The following is a 19,828-nucleotide window of genomic DNA, read 5'->3' on the forward strand; positions in this document are numbered from 1 at the left end:
TAATATTTAAAAATAATATAATTAAAGAACAACTGCAAAAAAAAAAAAAAAAAAAATCCGTTGACCCAGTTGTTTCAGTATTAGTTCCAGATATTAAGAAGGTAACAGCCCTTGGAGCCAACCATACCAACATTATTGGTCTATTGAGTTCCTACAGACAAATTAATCACTTATTAAAAAAAAATAATAACTACTTTCAAAACAAATTATTGGATTACAGAGTGCCTACTGGTAAGATGATGAAGGAGCACTCTGTTCTTTGCCTCATAGTGTTAAAAAAGACTGGAATCAAAGCAGTGTGAAATATAACAGGAAATCCAAGATGATGATGAAAGAGTTGGAGCTAGAGGCAGCATCAAAACAGCCTCTGAGGAAAACTAGGATGAGGAGGAGCAAGAAAAGCAATTCAACCATAACTGCACTTATTTAAGTTGTACCTATTTAAGGTACAAGTTTACCATAAGGAAAAGAAACATTATTTTAAAGAATTTATCAATTCTATCTCCAAGCTTACAAACATTTCTAAAAGGAAGGCTCTTCCTGCAAATGATGTCCATCTTATACAAAGACGAGGAAAAAAAATGTAGGAAAATCTTACAGGAATGAATTTATTGAGCTAAGAACTCACAGACTCCTGTTTGTTTTCCCTAAGCAAACTTCAAAGTAGCTCCATACCAGAACATAAAAGGCTGTAATTGCCAGGTATTAAAGAAGAACTAGCATGTCACAAGAAATACTCCTTCCTTGTGCTCTAATTATTGATAGATTCCCATATAAAACTACAAGTTCTCCTGAAAAGAGGTAGTTTTTGCTGTTGCTTTTATTGTTGAAGAATATGAGAAGACCCACTATAAATTCACAAGCTCCGAACAAGAGAAACTATCTAATAAAATTTTGCAATGCTATGACAAAGTACTTAGTTGAGTCATTATATATAATATATCATTTTATTTTTAAATATCTCTTTTGAGCTCTAGCATATAAATCATTCCAGAAGTGCACATCAGGAGTAAAGAGAGCCAACAAACATGACTTGGAACGTGCACTTGATTTCACTAATTTAAACAGTTAAAAAGACGACAAAACACAGATGTTAAGTTAAATAACAGAAGGGTGAATTCATATTTCCCCCCTCCGCTTCTTACCTTTGCCTAGGAACTATGAAAAGTGCTCGTACTAGTTTTCTTCTGTTGGCTTTTGTATTCATATTCATGCAAAAATCCATGGCTGCCTATAATCAGAAAAGTCAATATAATACTTCACCTTAAAATGAGGGGTTGTCTCTCTTTTAAAATATATTGTTTCAGTTTAGCATTCTTTCCAAGAGTACCATTTACAGAGTCATGCTTATTACATAAAACTGCTTTAAAAACTCTATTTTTGTCTAGAATAGACACTGACAAACGTACAGTTGCAAGAATACAAACCAATTCTTCAGACCAGCAGAATAAAGAAAGTAGCTTTAGGAAGGTAAATGAGGAAAAATTTGTCAGGGAGCAACAGAAGAAAAAAAAAAAAAAAGACCAAAATTATCTAAAAAAAATATATAAAACCACCAAGACAGATCTACTCCTTTTAAAACAAACTATAGACTGAGAGAATGGGTAGAGAAAACATGATAGGATGAGAGGATTATCAGCTCACATGACACCTGGGCAACAGTTTACTATGTGGGAGAGAAAAAATATTTCCTCCAAATTAAAAACAAATTCAGTTACTGACAGACTAAACAGCTTCAGTTTTTATCACTAATCAATCTGAGGAAGCACGATATGGTTTTAAGAGTTAGAAACAAAAAAGAACTACGACAATACCTTGTCTATGAGGTCTCTGTTCACACAGTTTGGAAGCTGCTGAAGAAAAGCATCAACTATAAGTTTTAAATGAGATCCAGTACTGGCTTCTTCATCTTCTTGTTCTAACAGAGTGAAATAAACAAGCAGCACACATCTTTAAGCTACAATACATAATGATTTACTATCACATTCCCCAAGCACAGTACATTTGTAATGTTTAAATGTTGAATATTTATCTACAGATTTAAAAAAAGAGAGAAATAATAACAAAATTAATTTTTAATATTAAAAAAATCCATTGATTGTTTATGCCAGCAAGTCTAAAGTATCACCTTAAATCTTATCTTCCTATTAATGAATTTATAATAAAATCAAGAGTTCCCTATCTCCTGATTTATACTGTTGGAAGCAACAGCAAATGCATATTCCTAGAAGACTGTGGTAAATTGCTTAGGCAATAAAACAAGGGCCACAAGAAGGCCCAAACATGAGGGAAAACAGTACAGCAAAAACACTTCAATTGCAGATTCTACTCTTTACCTTCACCTGTACAGAAACTGAAGTGGAAAGGGTATGAAAAGGATGAAGGTTTGAGCACACAGCGATTGCAATGCAAGTAGCAACTTGTTTTCTCAAGCAAATGTCTGTGTATTTTACAACACAGTAAGCAGAGACAATGACCTGTATCTACTGGTTGAGTCAGTAACATTACCGAAATAAAGGAATCTACCAACAAAATTCACTTTTCAGGCATCAGCTGTGAAGATTTCCAACCAATACCCCTACAGCTACACCTTAACTGGCGTGAAGAAGAAAAAACAAGCTAAAATCCAGATATCCAGATTTAACTGAAGTGCTAGAGAAGAGTCCAGCTTGTTTGTCAGCACATGAGCCAAAACAACGAGTTAAATCAAAGATTTGGAAGATCTCTTCCTTAGCCAAAGCAGTGCAAAAGAACACTGCTTTCTAAAAAAGGGAATACAGTGAATTTTTGTTTCCTCTCAGCTCAAGGACGTACAGCAATAGTTAGGAGGAATCTGAAAGGAAAACACAGACACACAGGCAAACTTCAAAGAGCAAGAATATGGGTAGGTGAGGAAATCACTTCTGAAAAACACCAAGTACTACCCAATGCTTGGCAAAACGTCTTTGTCATTACAGCCTAAACATTAAGAGAAGACTAAAGTTTCCTCTCAAATTACTGAAAGCATTTTTGATTTCTCTTTGCTTATGTTGTAGGACTTTTTCCTTTGTTTTGGAGATGTACAGGACAGCAATCTTAGAAGAAACAGTAGAAACTGCTCCAACAAACACTGCCAGCTATCCTGTCTCCAAGATGCTAGAGATGGAAGCTGATGACATTGTCTCTTTTCTTCCTCAGTCAATTAGAAGGTGGAAGAACAAGACAGAAGGGTTCACTGAGAAAGAAAGGGAAAAAAAAGTTCCATGTGCTCAGCCAAGAGGATGTTGAGGTTTTAAATACTTCATAAAACACTGACTCTCTCATTACTCACATATACTCAACTTTTACTAGCAATTTAGAAAGAACCAAAACATTCCATCAAGACATTTACAGAATATTCCTGTCTCCCTCAAACACTCTTTTTATCTTTCCCTTCCTATTGCTCTTTGTTGCCTTATTTCTGTTTTCTGTTCAAACTGACTCTGTTGTTGAAATAAAATAAGAACTAATCTTAACCAATTCAGTCACTTCTCAAGGCAATCTTTCAGAAGGCCCTTACGATCACACTCAACTTCCACACTTCCTAATTGTATCTCTTCTTTCTCTCCCAATGGAAAATTGCAAGTATTCTTATACCATATTTCTATATTTCTTTCTCCTTGCAGTAAAGACCCTTTCTAAGTGAAAAGGATCTTTCGTAATACCTAAAATATATTTGTGACTTTAAGACTGGAAAAAAAAAAAAAAAAAAAAAATCAAGAATTTGACAGTGGCAGGAAATTAGAAGGTTAAGGGCTTCTTTCTCTGAGGTAACTATGCAATTAAAACAAAAGAACTTCAGCTCTTGCTTCTCCCTTTGATCCTCCTGAGTTGCATTCTCACCTTCACATTTCAAAATCACATTAATTCTTTTAAAGAAATCACGGGAAATAGCAATGCGTAATAACTGACATTTAGGTATTTTTAATAGTTTATCTGGGTGTAGATCAAATCACATAGCGAGATCATTGTAGAGACTGAGAAAAAAAACCACACCTTTTTGAAACACCTTTGCATTTAACCAAAATCTCATGCAATCCTGCAATTTTTAGGGACTAGTACTAACCAGTTATGAGAAGACACTGCAGCACTACTGAAGTCGTTCTCCTGCAATGGCTGGTGCTGAGCAATCACCTATTTCAGTATCAACAGTTATTTGTCTTCCCATCTCCCCATACTCACTTCCTGAGAAAGACCTGGATCCCTGATAATAAACAATTTATTTGTACAAAACTATAACCATAGGAGTGTCCGTGTCTGAAAACTCCATTCTGACAGAAAGTTTTGCCTGTTTTGTAATATCACCCAGACAGTGTGAATTACTGAAATGTTTTCACAGTGCTTCCCCTCTATAAGGTGAACATCTGTAACAAGTATGGTCATAAGGAAGCAATCACATTCAGCTGATATGAACCAATACATATTGCTGGCCCTCTTTCTATGGAGAATACAGATATAAGCATAACATTCAACATTCCTGCTGAATCAAGGCCTCACTGAAGAATGTATTCAGCATGTAGACTCACAAGTCATTCAATTCCACAAAACACTTTAATGAGAGCATGCATGCATATATTATTTCTGCTCAACTGCTAGGAGCTTTACTAGCTCTCTAAATAGTGTAAGCAAATAACATCGTGGAGTGATAGCACTCATCTTCTATACATTCTTTCTATTGCTGACTAACCTTACAAAAGTATATATATACATATATATTATATGATATATATCATATATTATACATGAAAACATTATATATAAATATATATATATCATATATATCATATATACAATATATGTGTGTATATATACACATAATATATATATGTATGTGTGTATGTTAATATAACATCATATGTATGTACGTGTTAGCATCAGACTCCCCCTGCTTCCAATATACTTGATGGCTTCCACCCTATCCATTCCTTCCTCAGCATCTTTGAATCCATTCACGCAGCTCCATTTTTCCCCATTTTCTCTTCTCTTTTAAAAACAACCTGAAAACTCACTTCTTTCAGCTTGCTTTCCGTCACTACTGTCAGCTCCGGTGCTATCTGCTCCCTCTCTCTTGCCTGAGCATATTGAAAATAAGAAAATTAAGATTCACTCAAAGTTAACATAGTAGAGAAATAAAATAAATTACCTGAATTCCTGATTAATAATAGTCTTCAACTAACACATAAGCTTTCCTCTTACAAGTTGTATCTCAAATTTAACTGACTATAGACCCAAACTTATAGGAGGTAAGTTAAAAAACATGCATTGCAATGCTGTGAAGGATGCTATACCAAGACAAACATGCTTGGAAAACACACATTTTGAAGAAAAGTCTTGTCTTCCTTGTATTCAGGCATAGAAAAAAAGACTGAAGACACCAGAAAGAGATGCAGAAGTAGTACATGACTTATCCACTCAGTGGACTGCCTGCTTTATTTATCCTATGTCCTGCTTCATTTTTGCCCCCGCTAACTGAGCCTGTCCCTTCTGCCACTGAAACCCACACTCCCAGATTATCACAACTAAAGCTGTTTCTTCATCTTTAGACCACTTATTTAAGATGCAGGTATAGCTCTTTTTATACTGGCACCCTCTTTTTATATCAAAGTTCTATCTCAGCCAAGAACACTGGATTTTTTTGTTTTCAATTGTATTATAATACAGTGGTTTCAATCTCTACTGGCTATCCACAGAACACTAATAATAACTTACTGCAAGCAAAAATGCATGAAATAATTCAGTAAGTATTAAAATTTAAAGCTGTATTTTATGGCTTAAGGACATGTGATCTCAAACCCAAGTGATTTTTATTCACAAGAAAAGGCTGTTAAAAAATAAAACAAACCAAACACTACCAATTCACTCAATGGAAACACACAAGTTTAAATTTTCAACAGCTGGTATCACCAAGTGTATAAAACTGAGAGCATCAGAATTCCAGATAGACATGCACACGATCGCTCTTTCTTTGTATGCTTCAAAGAAAGTAACACGTACACGCTGCTCACTTCTCAGATTTCTTTATCTGCCCATTCACTGAGTACTTTTTACCTAACTAGCAGGCTATGACCAATCTAGAATGAATTGCTCCTTTTAATTCCAAGATACCATCTATGCGTATCTGCCTCCTAGACACAAGCACCAAACTCCCTGTGGTTTTGTTTGAAATGTATGACCAAGCATTAACAACCCACTGTCCTGGAAGTTTATTAGAACTTAAGATCTTAAGCAGCTTAACAAGCTGATCATGTGACTAATCAGAAGTGCAAAATGAAAACTGATTCCAAAGAAGGTATGGCTTATGAAAAGAAAAAAAGAAGGAAATTTTATCCAGAATTATATCAATTCTCTTTCAGAAAAAAAGTTCTGCTCTAGAGCTGTTCATGTCACTTCCCCCCCCCCAACTTGTGAGGTTTCATAGACAAGTCAGGAAGCATCAAAGAACTCCCAAGCCCAGTTCTTTTCTTTTTACCTTGTTCATCAAGAAGCTTTTTTGTAAGATCTTCTGCTTCATCTCCACAGTCCAGTTCCAGCGGATCATCATTAATATCCAGGTTCTCCAGCTCCAACTCCAGATCCTCACTTCCAGGAGCTGCTTCCTTATTATCTTTGGCATCTTTTGAATCTATTTATAATTAAGTAGAAGTACTAAATCATTAAATACATCGATCATAATTAAAATCCAAAGACTTGCACTGTTAAACTTATGTCTCTCTAGCAATGCCTTTTTACCTCATTTCCTTTCAACAAGTCTCCTTAATTCTTGAGCCTACACTGTCTGACCTGCTAGGTCTCAGAGCTTTGACGTCCTTCATATGGCTTTATCCATATGCCTGGAAACTACAATTATTTAGCAAGATAAGGCTCTGTTGTGTATTGCCAACAGTTTTTACTTCTTTCATTAGCTCTGAACTATACTGGAAACTTCATTGAATGATATGCAGACATTCAAACACAATAAAAACATTTAGAAAAGCAGCAGATTAAGTCTGGAAGTGTTTGAAACAGGTTGCCAAGCAAAACTGCATGCTGGAAGGCTCAGATACAATGACCCAAATGAATGAATGCATCACTAGCACGTTGCAAACATGACTTAATAGACATTTAAAGGTAGAAATTCTAACTTAACATTTGCACAGTGCATTCTTTATATGTCAGCTGATAGCCAAATCAACATAGGAAACTGAAGTATTTTATGAAGATCTCCAAAAAAGTAACTAAAAAACAAATGCAGATGATCTAATATGAATCTTACAATCACATTTCTCCTTGGGATAAAAAAAATATCATGAATTTCAAGTTGTAGATTCAGGAACCCTCAGGGATTTTCTTTCCAGTTGTCTCCAAATGCCCTTTAGACAAAGTTTCCAACCTCCCCTGGGCAACCTGCTCCAATACTCAATTCCCCTCACAGGGAAACGTTAGAAACTAGAAAGAAGACTGTGAGCTAGGAAGCTGAGATTCCATTCTGACCCAACATTGATCTGGCACACATTTATCAGGAAACTACCAAGTTAATGTCTTTGCTCACAATCTAAATGCTGTAACAGGGCTCTTATTCAAAAATGCACCTTCTGTCACATTTTGAGTCAGTGATGGCAAATATCACTTTTAATCCATTATAACTAAAGCAGATTATAACTAAAGGGTATGAACCTAGGGTCCCATCAGAAGTGAGGAAACACCCAGTCCTTAAAATCTACTGGATTTTTATGATCAGATGGCCATAATTAACAACCTAGTGAAAACACAGAGTGAACACTAACATCTCTCTAAGAAGGTAAGGTCCTAAGTTTCCCCACAGAAAATGTAGCATTAACTTACACTGTTCACTCATCAATTATTTTAAATTTTTAATTCTATTAAAAGTAAATACAATTCAACATTTTTCCTTAAGTAACACTTAGGTAATACCTATCCCACACACACAACACCCTAAAAAACACATCTAAACCTGTGCATTTTCTGATGACCACGTATTTTGTTACAGACTCGCTACTTGCATCAATTTTGCTTATCTGTCAGAAAAGATATATAAAAATAAACAAAAAGCAAATATGCAAAAAAACCTCATGTTTAAGTATTCTACCTCTTGATTCATCCTTGCTGGAATCCTTGCTCTGAGAACACTTTTCGTTATCTTTAAACAAAATTGCTGGCACAAAAGCCTTCAAGTCGATGAGATTCTCATAGAAGTTTCTAGCATCCTCATCTTCCCAGATGCCACCTTCCAGGTCATATTCTCCAGGCTTTCCTGGTGTGAAAATATCAATGCCAGGTCCATGTTCTGCAGAAATGCAAAACCATAATAAAGTTATTTATGCAAATTTCTCACCTTAATAAGGAAGGAGACATCTTCAAAAATTAAAAAGCATGTTAACCTGCTCATCATTGCCATTATTTTCTCATAAATGTAATACTTTATACTTTAAGTTAACTTGTAGTAATCTGATCTGATATTTCAATATGCAATCTTCAAGTTTGGAATTTGGCATTCACAGAAAAACAGGCAATCTGTTTGACAGTTAAATCAGGTAAAGGCAATAGACACATTATGTCCTGCATGATGGACTATACCCAGTAGTATTTAAAGAACAGAAGGTTACAAAGCATAACGAAAGCAAAGCACTCATGAAATACAACATTTTAAAGCTCAAGATCACTTCAGATGGAAGGTACACTCGTACCAACAATATCTCTGAGTATTCTGAAATAAGGCATTAAATAGCTTTGCATATGAAATGCTGCATCTCTCAAGAGGTCAAAGAAACACCTACTGAATTACCTGCTGTAACAGTATGTTCCTACTCATAACATCATGACAAAACACATTTCAAATTCATTTCAGAACAATACTGGTTTATAAAATATATATAGCTATTTAAATATTAAGAAGGCATTATTATTAAATGGATCCGTTTTGAATTTCCATTTATTCCAATATTACCTAAAACAATCCAAAGATATATTACTTCAAACACAGCATGTTATGGTTACAGTTGCATGTTAGGTTTAATTACTTAAATAAGCAACACTATTATTTATTCCTTGATATCTGTAAGGGGGGAGGAAAGGGAATAAATTAAAATAAATGAATGGAAAGAATGCATCAGTAAGAATGTTCTGTCAGCTTCCCCCCACATCCAAACCAGCTCCAGCATCCTGTTTACTTGCTTTAGATGATGGCCTACCCTCAGGTGTTGGTTTGTCCTGGGGAAGGTCAGGCATATTTTCATCCAGAATATCAGCCAGAGACTGCGAATTTGCCAACAGTTTCTGATAAGACATCGCAAATTCCTCATATTGCTTATGTCGGTCTTCACTCAGTTCACCCTTGGAGTGAAGAATGCGCCTATAAAGATCAAAGACAAAGTGAGACAACTTTCTTAAAATATATTTTAGCTACGTTGAATCACTACCAATTTCTCTATGAAAGCTAATCTTCCCTCTGAGGAGACTGCAAATATACAGTAAACATCTGGGCAATGCTTTCCAACACCCCCCCTCCAAAAGCTATGCTGATTTAATAAGTTCAATATAACCAAATGTAGTATAGTCACAGGAGCTCCACCTTCCAAAGAAAACAGCTGACAAACAAACAAACTCCTTGTTTTTTCAAACACGATTGTCCTGTAACAGTTTTGCACCAGGAACACTTGTAATAAAGTACAACATTCAGCTAACACAGAAGTTGGATAAAAGCTGCAGTACATATGTAGCAGTACAATTCCTTGCAGTTCCAATGATTCATTGGAGGACCACTGCCAGGAGGCTCAAAACAGCAAAAAACAGTAGGACACTAAAACAAGCTGAGTTATTTCAAGGCTATCAGTCCAAGCTGAGAGTAGTTACATCTGCTTTTTTTCTCCCTTGTTCTTTCATTTCTTTCATAAGAAGTACTCAGGCTAATTTTAAAACACCCAGAACTACTTTTAAAAGCAGCTTGTGTTTATAAGAGTATGAGCACTGCCTGCAATCTCTTCTGCTTATATACTTTCCTTAACCAATCTAAATACAATTAACACCCAACAATTTAGTCAACTCAACACCTTGTACCAGCTTAAATATGGTCACACTTTTTTTAAAAACAGAGTAGACAGTGAAATTCAAAACTGTTTTTCTTTTATTTTTTCCTTTAAAGAGTATTGCATCTAAGTATTAACCTTATACACATCTGGTTGGACGGGACCTCCAGAGATCATCGAGACCAACCCCCCTGCCAAAGCAGGTTCCCTACACCAGGTCACACAAGTAGGTGTCCAAGCGGGCCTTGAATGTCTCCAGAGAAGGAGACTCCACAACTCCCCTGGGCAGCCTGTCCCAGTGCTCCGTCACCATCACTGTTAAGAAGTTCTTGACAGAACCACAGAATCACAGGGGTTGGAAGGGACCTTCAGAGATTGAGTCTAACCCCCCTACAACCTTCCCTACAGAAATTTGCTATTCAGAATGAGTTGAGACCACGAAAACCTCAGGTGCTTTCTGAAAGGTGTTTTAGATTGACATCACTCAGCAAAATCAGACACCAACTACCAGGGATGCAAATAAAGGACTTATTTCTCATTTTAGAAAGAAAGCTTTGCCTGAAGTTGGAAAGGATTCCCTTCTGACTGCCCTGATCCACTTTAACTCCCGATTTTAAGAAACGAAGGTAACCTGAAGTCTCATATTGTGTCAGAAAACATCAAAATCTGAGGTTAATTTCAGAGAAGTTTATGAAGTAACATGAAGATTTTCCCCATAGCAACTTTGGTAAATATCAACCAGTTACCATGTGTTCATCTATAAGTTAGAAACAAGCAAAAAGTACACTCCTGATTCTGGTAGAGTGCTACGCAATTTCTGAAGCCTAATTTCAAGAAGAAATACAACCAAGTACTCAGAGTAGCGCCCCTACAGAAGCTCGAAATTCCAAGTGTCCCAGACTTTAAACAAGAAATCTCAAGAAACTTCAGCAGTTCGAACCAAAGGTACATAATGCTGCAGTCTCTGCTAGTGCTAAGCTTGCCACAGAAGACTGATGATTAAATTATCATCAGGCTTTTATTAAGCAGATAAATACACAAACCAACCACATTCTTGCCAACACACGCCACTGTGTTATGGTCTAAAAGTTCTCTAACAGTCTGAGCAATATAAATTCAGGGATATCAATACCAGCGTTTTGGTTTTACTGGTAACTTGGGACTAGAAAGTCATCTTATTATACAGGACATTCACAGGGCAAGAAGATTTCTTTTGCTTACTTGAATCAAAACATGATTTAGATATCTTGCTAGAGAGCAAAAGGCATTAACAGTAGCAAAAGCTCTATTTCTCATCCCCTCTCACAACGGCACACCTAAATAACATGCACTACCAAGCTTCAGTTAGCATTAAATTCAAGCCAAGCTCGAGTCAGTTTATGATCCCCTTAAATACAACAGTGGACTGAGACCAGCTAGGACTGCAGCACAGTATCTATCAGCATAGAAGGTCAAAGTTGAAAACCTTGATTTGGGAACATCGAATTTGGGTGTGTTCGAAGCATCATTTGGCTCTGTGCTAGTAATCAGCATTTTGAATGAAACCTGTGTATACACACACTACCACATCATTTCTACTGGCCTGAAGTGCTTCCAAAAGGATATATAACAACTGCAATCATTTAAGACTCACAGCTGGCTTTAGCTTCACTCTAATATAATGTCATCTCAGGATGCTTTAAAGAAAAAAGCACTTTTTTTTTTTTTAACAAGTTTGTTTATGGTAGAAATAAAATTATTCAGATCTTTAAAAGTCTGTGCATTAATCCTTCAATATTAATATACATTAAAAAAGGATTTGAATCATATTGTCTATACCTTTAAGCTTCTGCTTATACAAAAAATGTTACATGAAGTTTGAGGGGTACTTCATTATTCAAATCTTATTTTTCCTCCATACCTAGTACTGGCAATACTGGTACACTAGAAGGAATGTGAATGAGCCAAAAACACTGTGGCAGATGCTCTGTTAGACAGGTGTGGGTGGAAAGGGAGAAATCAGATTATGTCAACTGGAAAAGGCCAGTACCAGCTGGTAAATAAACAAGACACTGAAGCAGCTATGGGAGCACCACCAAAATAACTGAGTTAAGAGAATTAAAGTTCAAAGTCAACCTGCATTGTCTTCAAAGATTCTTGAGGGATCTGGGTTTTCAGTTTGATTGGATTTCTTGACACACTTTTTGGCATACTGCAGAACAGACATCTCCGACACACCTCTAACAAGACCTTCTTGATGACAAATACTACAACAAATCTAGGCATTTCAAAACCAAACTATTGTTTCCTCCATAAACGAAAAGCAACATTTAAATGTCACCTGTTTTGTCTTTCAATATTTTGTAGCTCCCTGTGGTCCCTTTTCAGGTGTTTGGTCAAAGACGTAAAGTATTCCTTCAACAAATTCTGGAAGGGCTGTTGTTTCTCTGGGCTAATTATCTCACTAGGAGGAAAGCTCAAGTTAAACTTCTCTGCAACAGTTTTTACTTTCCTTGGTACCAAACCAGCAATGTCATCTCCACAGTGCCGACAAAAGCTGATCACCACAGAAACATGAGTGTGCGATTCTCGATCAGCGTTAATAATATTTTTAAGTTGCTCATAGATTAAAGACAAACCTTCCTTGTCAGTGAAAATCCCAACTATAGTCAGTTCTGCAATAAAACGCAAATCAGTTCTTAGCTTTGTAATGTTGGGAGTCTTCTCTTCTTTCCTTGCTTCAAAATGCTTTTTCCAAGCCTGAAGTAACGAGGGGGCAAAATCAGCATAGCGCTGGTGAAAGAGAGAACACAAGTGCACAGCGCAGTTCACGTCTGATATTTTCAGTTTGGCTTCCACAATAGAAGCTACTGCTTCCGCAATGTATTTGCTTAAATTCAGGCTATTAAAATCGTGGGACAAGGAGTCCCTTTGTTGCTCTGTAATGGTTTTTAGCTTCTTAACAAAAGCCGTGTTCTTCTTCAGACTGGAGTCTAATCTGCTGAAGAAGTTTTCCTCAGGGCGATTGTCCGGTGCATTCTGGTTTTTGCTACGAAGCTCTTTCCTTGCCTGATGGCGCTCCCAAGCCTCCTGATGCAACTGGTGGGCTTCCTCTTTTTCTCTAGGAAAAGAAATAGGACTAATTATCATTACAGCACCTTACTCCCATGTTAACAGGTCAAAGAAAGTGAGTTTGAAATCCGCCAGTAGTGCTGAAAAGTACTAAAAGACTATTTTTCACAAGTTAATCCTAGAATGCTAAAGCATCTGCTTGATAAACCACTGCTTGAATTTATTGCTCCAAAAAGCAAGTCGCATTTGTTACAAAACTGAATTTCTCATGTTCTTCTATGTACAACATCTTAATCCCATCAGACCTGCAAAATATAAACACGAAACTTCATTTACTCCAGACTAAGATAAGTTATTACAGAGCAGGACAGCAACCTCTTAAGAAGTTACTGTACTAGACCTAAGGGAGATCTATTCCCAAACCACTGAAATAAAGGAAAATCTTAAAAAACTGAATTACATCTGCCCCAGCTGGAATTTGGCTATGACTCTAGGTAACAGGTAATAGCTATGACATTGTTCTCCATCTTCAAAAGTAACATACTTCATATACAAGAATGTCCAGAATCTTGGCTTTACTGTTCTGAAGATGCTATCTTCAACACTGTAATGCCCTCTGATATCATACTAAGAAATACTGTCTTGGTAAGATCACATATTGAAGTGATGGGTTATGTTCTGCCTTTGCCATCCATATATCAATTGACTATGAATGGTGAAGAGCAATTACAGCCATTGCTCACTGTAGATTTGCTCCCTTACAGTCTGTGGACTCACAGACCTTGTGCTTCCAATTTTACAACGCTAACATTTCTCTACCAAAATAAATTGTGCTTCTTTATCATCTATCTGTGCTTCACACGATTATCATACAGAAAACACCACCAAAAACCCATCCTAATGGCTAACGTAACAGAGGTTGAGAGATGAAAAGTCACAACGATGTAAAAATTAGCGTTCTCACCCAGGCACATACAGTTTGTAACACTACACACAACTCATTAATTCAAACAGTTCATCTTCTGTAAGTGCCCAGAGTCCTCACAGCAGGACTACAGCACACAATTAAAGTATTTAAGTACAACTTACTTCAGCTGAGCAGCTGCTTCTTCTTGTTGACGTTTTACTTCCTCCTCTTGCTTCTTTTTCTCTTCCTCTTCGTGTTTCTTTTTTTCTTCCTCTTCTTTCTTCTTTTGCTCTTCTTCTGCCTTCACTTTATCCTCTTCCTTTTTCTTCCTCTCTTTGTCTTCTTTTTTTCTTTTATCCTCATCCAGTTTTTTCTTTTTATCTTCCGGAACCTTTACAGTCTCTCTCTTTACCCCAACTTTGACATCATCTTTTGGCTTCTCCCTGGTGCTCACCGGTCGCCTTTCAACAAATTCCTTTTCTTTATTATTTAGCAGAGATTCTTTTTCATCCATATTTGCTGACTTTTTGCGCTCAGCTGGCATCGTGTTACCCAGGTAAGTCTGCAGAACCACAGGAAAATAAATATTGTTAACGTGCTGTTGACATATCAGTCACTTTCACAGCCCACCCATATTCAATTCTTAAACCAGGGTTAAGGTTAAGGGTTAACTGAGGTCAGACAAGATAGCCCCTGCTCTGGGCTATCCCAGCACAGTCCTAAAAGCCACTAAGGAAGGAGACTGCACAGCCCTCCTGGACAACCTGCTTCAATGCTCTACTGCCCTCATGGTGAAAAGCATCATCTCATTCTCCACCCTTCTCAACCCTGCCAAGATGTCCCCAGTTGCTGGGAGCATTCATCCACACAGCACAAGTAGCAGCTGGAAGAATGCTGTGCTGAATACGATGTATGTACAAGCTTCTCTGCCAGTAGTACAAACGTAAAAGATAACAGAAAAGCTGTAATTAACAGGAATGATCAAAGGCTAAAAAACCTTGACTCTACCCAACTGACTTTTTTTTGCTCCCATATGTAAGAGCTTTACCATCTTTATGGCTTCCAGCCCTTTATGACTTAGCTCTATTCGGTGAAGGGATCCAAAGACAACATACACTCAACAAGAAAGGACAGACTCACAGAATAGTTAAGAATTGAGTGAGAGTCTGGATGTCATCTATTTCAAATTCTTGCTGAGAAAGGGGTCAAGATTAGGAACTTGTCCCATAAACTTTTGAGTATCACCAATTATGGAGATACAACAGCCTCCCTCTGTCCTCACTGCAGCAACTGGATATTCAGTGTTGAAAAAAAAACTTCTCGTATCATCCTTGAATTCAGTATGGTCCAACCTGTGCCCGCTTGTTCTCATTCCTATCCATGTGCTGCTCCAAGGACAACTTGGCTCCATCTTCTCTGTACTGTCCCACTAGGTAGCTGCAGCCAGTAATAAGACCTGCCCTTCTCTTCTTACAGATGAAGAGACTGTTCTCTTTGCCTCCTAACGATCCTGGTAGCTCTCACAGGGTCTTGCTCCAGTACAGCAATGACTTCCTTGGAACAGAGAACCCATGACTAGAGCTGGTATCCAGATGTGAATTTGCAAGTAACAAATAAACAGGAAAAAACTTTGAACCTGCTGGCTTGTTACTACAGTCCAGAACACTGCTGGTCTCACTACATGGGTATTCTTGCCTTTCTATATCTCAATGATGAAAATAAGCTGGATTCACATATTCCATGCATCTACTTGAGAAAATGGATAATGAGATGCTTGCATCTCAGACCAATTAAGAGTGCTTCCAATTTTCAACTACTTTGAAAGATAACTATAAGTAAGACATCACACTAAAGAAAGCTTATTTCTTACTACATAGTTCACATTCCCTGGCCCCACCACAAACCATAACACAACAGATCCATATATTAACAGTCTCATGTGGAACACCTGCGTTATCTCAGATGTCTGCATGTGTCTTATGAAAAGACATAGCTGCAAAAACTGGCAGTGTTCACATACAGGCAGTGAAACTTTAGTGGTAAAGAACCCATTGGAGCTCAGCTACTGGTTATTATAAGATCTGTATATAGTTGATACCTTCAAAACATCTAAAACTGGTTCACAAATAAAGGGAAATAGAGAAAAAATTGTACCAGGCAGTGGGTTTGCCTTGGTCTCATTCCCACATGAAGTCAGGCTGCAGATACAGTTTGGTCCAGGTAAACACAATGGTAAGGTGACATTAAGATACACATTAACAGAGCTTCTATTCTGTACCGAATGCTTATGTGAATGTACTTGTGGAAAGGCAGGATAATGACAAGAGCTTCATAAGGTAACAGAAGGAATTAATGCTCATAGATGACAATCAGAAAGGACGAGACACACAGGAGACAATGGGTCTGTGAGCTCTTCATCTTTCAGCGATATAATTCCATAACAATATTTGAATTCTCTGAAATTCTTCTTAGTTCCAACACTTACAGGTGCTGCTTTCAGAAAACCACTGAACTTTTTCACTATTTTAACTACCTTAACTCGTCTTTATTTTCTCTTTTAAAGTTGTGGCTGAATTTCTTACTTGGCTGTTTTTCATACTAACTTCAGTATTTGAGAAATCTATGGAATGGGGTTCAAAATACTCCAAGATCAAAAGCTTTATTAAAACAAAAAAGAAAAAACAACCTTGAAATACAGAGGTAATTTTCATCATAAAGCATCTACGTAAATACTTAATCTGAAAGGAAATAAAAGATACATAAAAGTCAATCAGCATCTCTCACCACCATTCACAATAGAAGGATAAACATCATCACCTTGGCCTGATAACTCACTGAATTGAATACTCACAAAGCAATAAAAATCTTTTGTTGCAGACTGCAGTACCAAGATCTCAGTCCTTACAGACACAGCTTTGGCTGGAGGTGAAGTGGGGAGGATGCACAGACATACAATTTATTCATTATTATAGTGATTTAATTCACGTATTTTTTTGTACTGGTACTGCAATTTCAACTGATCACATCAGCATCCCTTTATGCGGGTGCTCTGTTAGGTCAGGGAAATAAAGAACAAAGACAGGAAGCCCCACTTCTGACACTCCAAAAAACCTCAAAGAGCAAAAGCCAAACTTAGTCAGAAAGCACAACACCAAAAAAAAAACAAAACAGAAGTTTGCAGAGAACGTGAATTGCAATTAAAGTTTCTCTTAACTTTAAGGAGACAAAACAAGATGCAAAATATAACAGAATCACACAGAATGACCTGGGTTGGAAGGGACCTCAAGGATCATGTAGTTCCAACCCCCCTGCCTGGCAGGGCCACCAAACATACACATTTACTAGATCAGGTTGCCCAGGGCCCCGTCCAACTTGGTCTTGAACACCTCCAAGGACGGGGCATCCACAACCTCCCTGGGCAGCCTGTTCCAGGACCTAACCAGGAATATAGCAAGAAATAACAGGAATATAACCAGAAATAACAGGAATATAACCAGAAATAACAGGAAATCTGAGTGTACAGAACAGGAGGGGGGAGGAAAGGGGAGGGTAGGAAAGAGGGGAGCGATACGACAGGAATGCTGAGCCAGGCGGGCAGTTTTACTTTCGATTCCGCTCCTAAGAGCTGTCAGAGCTGCAGGAACACCCCCTTCCTTTAAGGACCAAAGGCCTGAAGGTACATCGCGATAGAGATAAGGAGCCAAGCACTTCTCAGCTAACAACCCTCCCCTGCCTGCGGGGCGCTCCTAACCGCGCACACAGGCCCTCCAGCCGCCTTCCCTTTAAGCCTGAAGGAACCACCGCCTCACTCAACACCTCAGCCCTTCCTCCTCACCCTCCCCCTGCCACCACAGGCCTCTCTCTCAACCTCCTCACGGCTCCCGCTCCCTCCAGCCCCGGGCCCTCCCTCACATACATAAAACAGCACCTCTCCACCCTCCGTGCCTCTCACCGCCCCGTTTAAGACCCGCTACCTGCTCCCGGTGCAGACATCGGCCCGGCCGCCCGGGCAGCGCCGCCTCCTCCTCCAGCCGCCGCCACCGCCCCCTCCCGCCGATCGAGGCCCCCACTCTTCGCTCCCGTCACGCCGCCCGCCGCGCTCCAAGCCGGGCAGACCAACGCGCTGCCTGATTGAAAGAGACGCTCAAAGCGAGGTCGTTCCGCGTTTCTTCCGACGTTCAGATGAGAAAGAACGGGAGGCGAGGCCGAGCCGAGTCGCTGCGGTGATTCAGGATGGCTCAGCGAGACGCGCATCCCGAGCGGCGGGAGTCAGGCGTCGAGGCGGGCAGCCCCAAGAGGGGTCCTGAGGGCGGGCGGCCCCGCTCGGGTTACCGGGAGGCTGCGGAGGCGGAAGTGGCTGCGGGCGGAAGGGAAGAGCGCGGCGGGGCCTTGTGGGCATGCGTGACGTCATCGATCACAGAGTGACGTCACTGAGTGGTGTCATCGAGTGACGTAGCCGAGTGACGTCATATTCCTCAGCACCACATCCAAGCGTTTCTTGAACACTCCCATGGTCGGTGACTCCACCACCTCCCTGGGCAGTGCATTCCAATGCCTGACTACCCTTTCTGAGAAGTAATACTTCCTAATGTCCAGCCTGAATCTCCCCTGGCGCAGCTTAAAACCATTCCCTCTAGTTCTATCACCGATTACACGAGAGAAGAGGCCAACCCTCAGCTCACTACAACCCCCCTTCAGGAAGTTACAGAGAGCTATAACATCTCCCCTGAGCCTCCTGTTCTCCAGGCTGAACAATCCCAGCTCCCTCAGCCGCTCACAGAATCACAGAATCACAGAATGACCCGGGTTGACCGCTTTCCTAGTAAAAAACTTCCCCCTAACATCCAACCTAAATCTTCCCTCTTTTAACTTAAAACCATTTCCCCGTGTCCTGCTATTGTCAGCCCTTTTGAAGAGTTTATTCCCCTCCTGGGAGTAAGTTCCCTTCAGGTATTGAAAGGCTGCAATGAGGTCACCCCGCAACCTTCTCTTCTCCAGGCTGAACAAACCCAACTCCCTCAGCCTGTCCTCATAGGGGAGGTGCTCCAGCCCCCTGATCATCTTCATGTCCCTCCTCTGGACCCTTTCCAAAATCTCCATGTCTTTTTTGTACTGAGGGCTCCACACCTGGACACAGTACTCCAGATGGGGCCTCACAAGAGCAGAAAGGGACAATCACCTCCCTATCCCTGCTGACCACCCCTCTCCTGATGGAGCCCACGATCCCATTTGCTTTCCGGGCTGCCAGAGCGCACTGCTGGCTCATGTTGAGTCTTTCGTCCATCAGGACCCCCAGGTCTTTCTCTGCCGAGCTGACATCGCTGTGTGTCTGAGTGTCACGTTGCGTCACGGCAAGGGGCTTTTATCATAGAGCCCTTTGGTTTGTGGATGGCTGTGGTAGTGCTATAGCATGGAGCTCCGTTTCACCTTCCTGCTGTGTCAGAGCTGCGAGCGTGAATGATTACCAACATTTATCTACATAAGACCGGCTTCAACTGCTTTGTTAGCATGGAGAAGATGAGAAAAAGGGGCTAAATGGGGAGGACACCCACATATTAGTGCCTTGTTACATGGCACCACTCATGTAACCTGTCAGCAGATTCCTTATGGTTCAATAAGGCAGTCTTTGCTTTATGTGAGCTTTACATCTCACTATCTGCAGCATTGTACCTATATACCTGAGTTTTTGAACTTTTCCATTTATTATCTAGCTACAATATCAAGTAGAACAGAATTGAGACAAGAATATCTTCTAGGACAACCTCAGCATCTACTGGGAGAGCTGGGCCAGGAGAGTTCCCTTGTGGAGCCAGAGCATGTGAACTTAGTG

At 39.3% G+C, this 19,828-nt stretch overlaps 1 protein-coding gene across 4 annotated transcripts in view; it reads right to left on the reverse strand.

Moving 5' to 3' along the window:
* UPF2 (UPF2 regulator of nonsense mediated mRNA decay) overlaps nt 1-18,351 on the reverse strand; it is a 48,590-nt gene extending 30,239 nt beyond the window's left edge. For 2 of the 4 annotated variants that reach the window (XM_015869361.2, XM_015869447.2), the window contains exons 1-9: nt 17,973-18,351; nt 14,181-14,560; nt 12,361-13,140; nt 9,207-9,367; nt 8,105-8,302; nt 6,488-6,640; nt 5,028-5,090; nt 1,815-1,918; nt 1,146-1,231 (exon numbers count right to left, since the gene is read on the reverse strand). In XM_015869361.2, coding sequence (XP_015724847.1) covers nt 1,146-1,231; nt 1,815-1,918; nt 5,028-5,090; nt 6,488-6,640; nt 8,105-8,302; nt 9,207-9,367; nt 12,361-13,140; nt 14,181-14,542 — 1,907 coding nt within the window. In that variant the 5' untranslated portion in view covers nt 14,543-14,560; nt 17,973-18,351. The remainder of the gene's footprint in view (nt 1-1,145; nt 1,232-1,814; nt 1,919-5,027; nt 5,091-6,487; nt 6,641-8,104; nt 8,303-9,206; nt 9,368-12,360; nt 13,141-14,180; nt 14,561-17,972) is intronic. The other 2 variants (XM_015869531.2, XM_015869616.2) reach the window with 2 other exon arrangements.
* Between the last annotated feature and the right edge of the window lie 1,477 nt (nt 18,352-19,828).

This window comes from Coturnix japonica, chromosome 1 (genome assembly GCF_001577835.2).
Source record: "Coturnix japonica isolate 7356 chromosome 1, Coturnix japonica 2.1, whole genome shotgun sequence".
Classification (NCBI taxonomy): domain Eukaryota; kingdom Metazoa; phylum Chordata; class Aves; order Galliformes; family Phasianidae; genus Coturnix; species Coturnix japonica.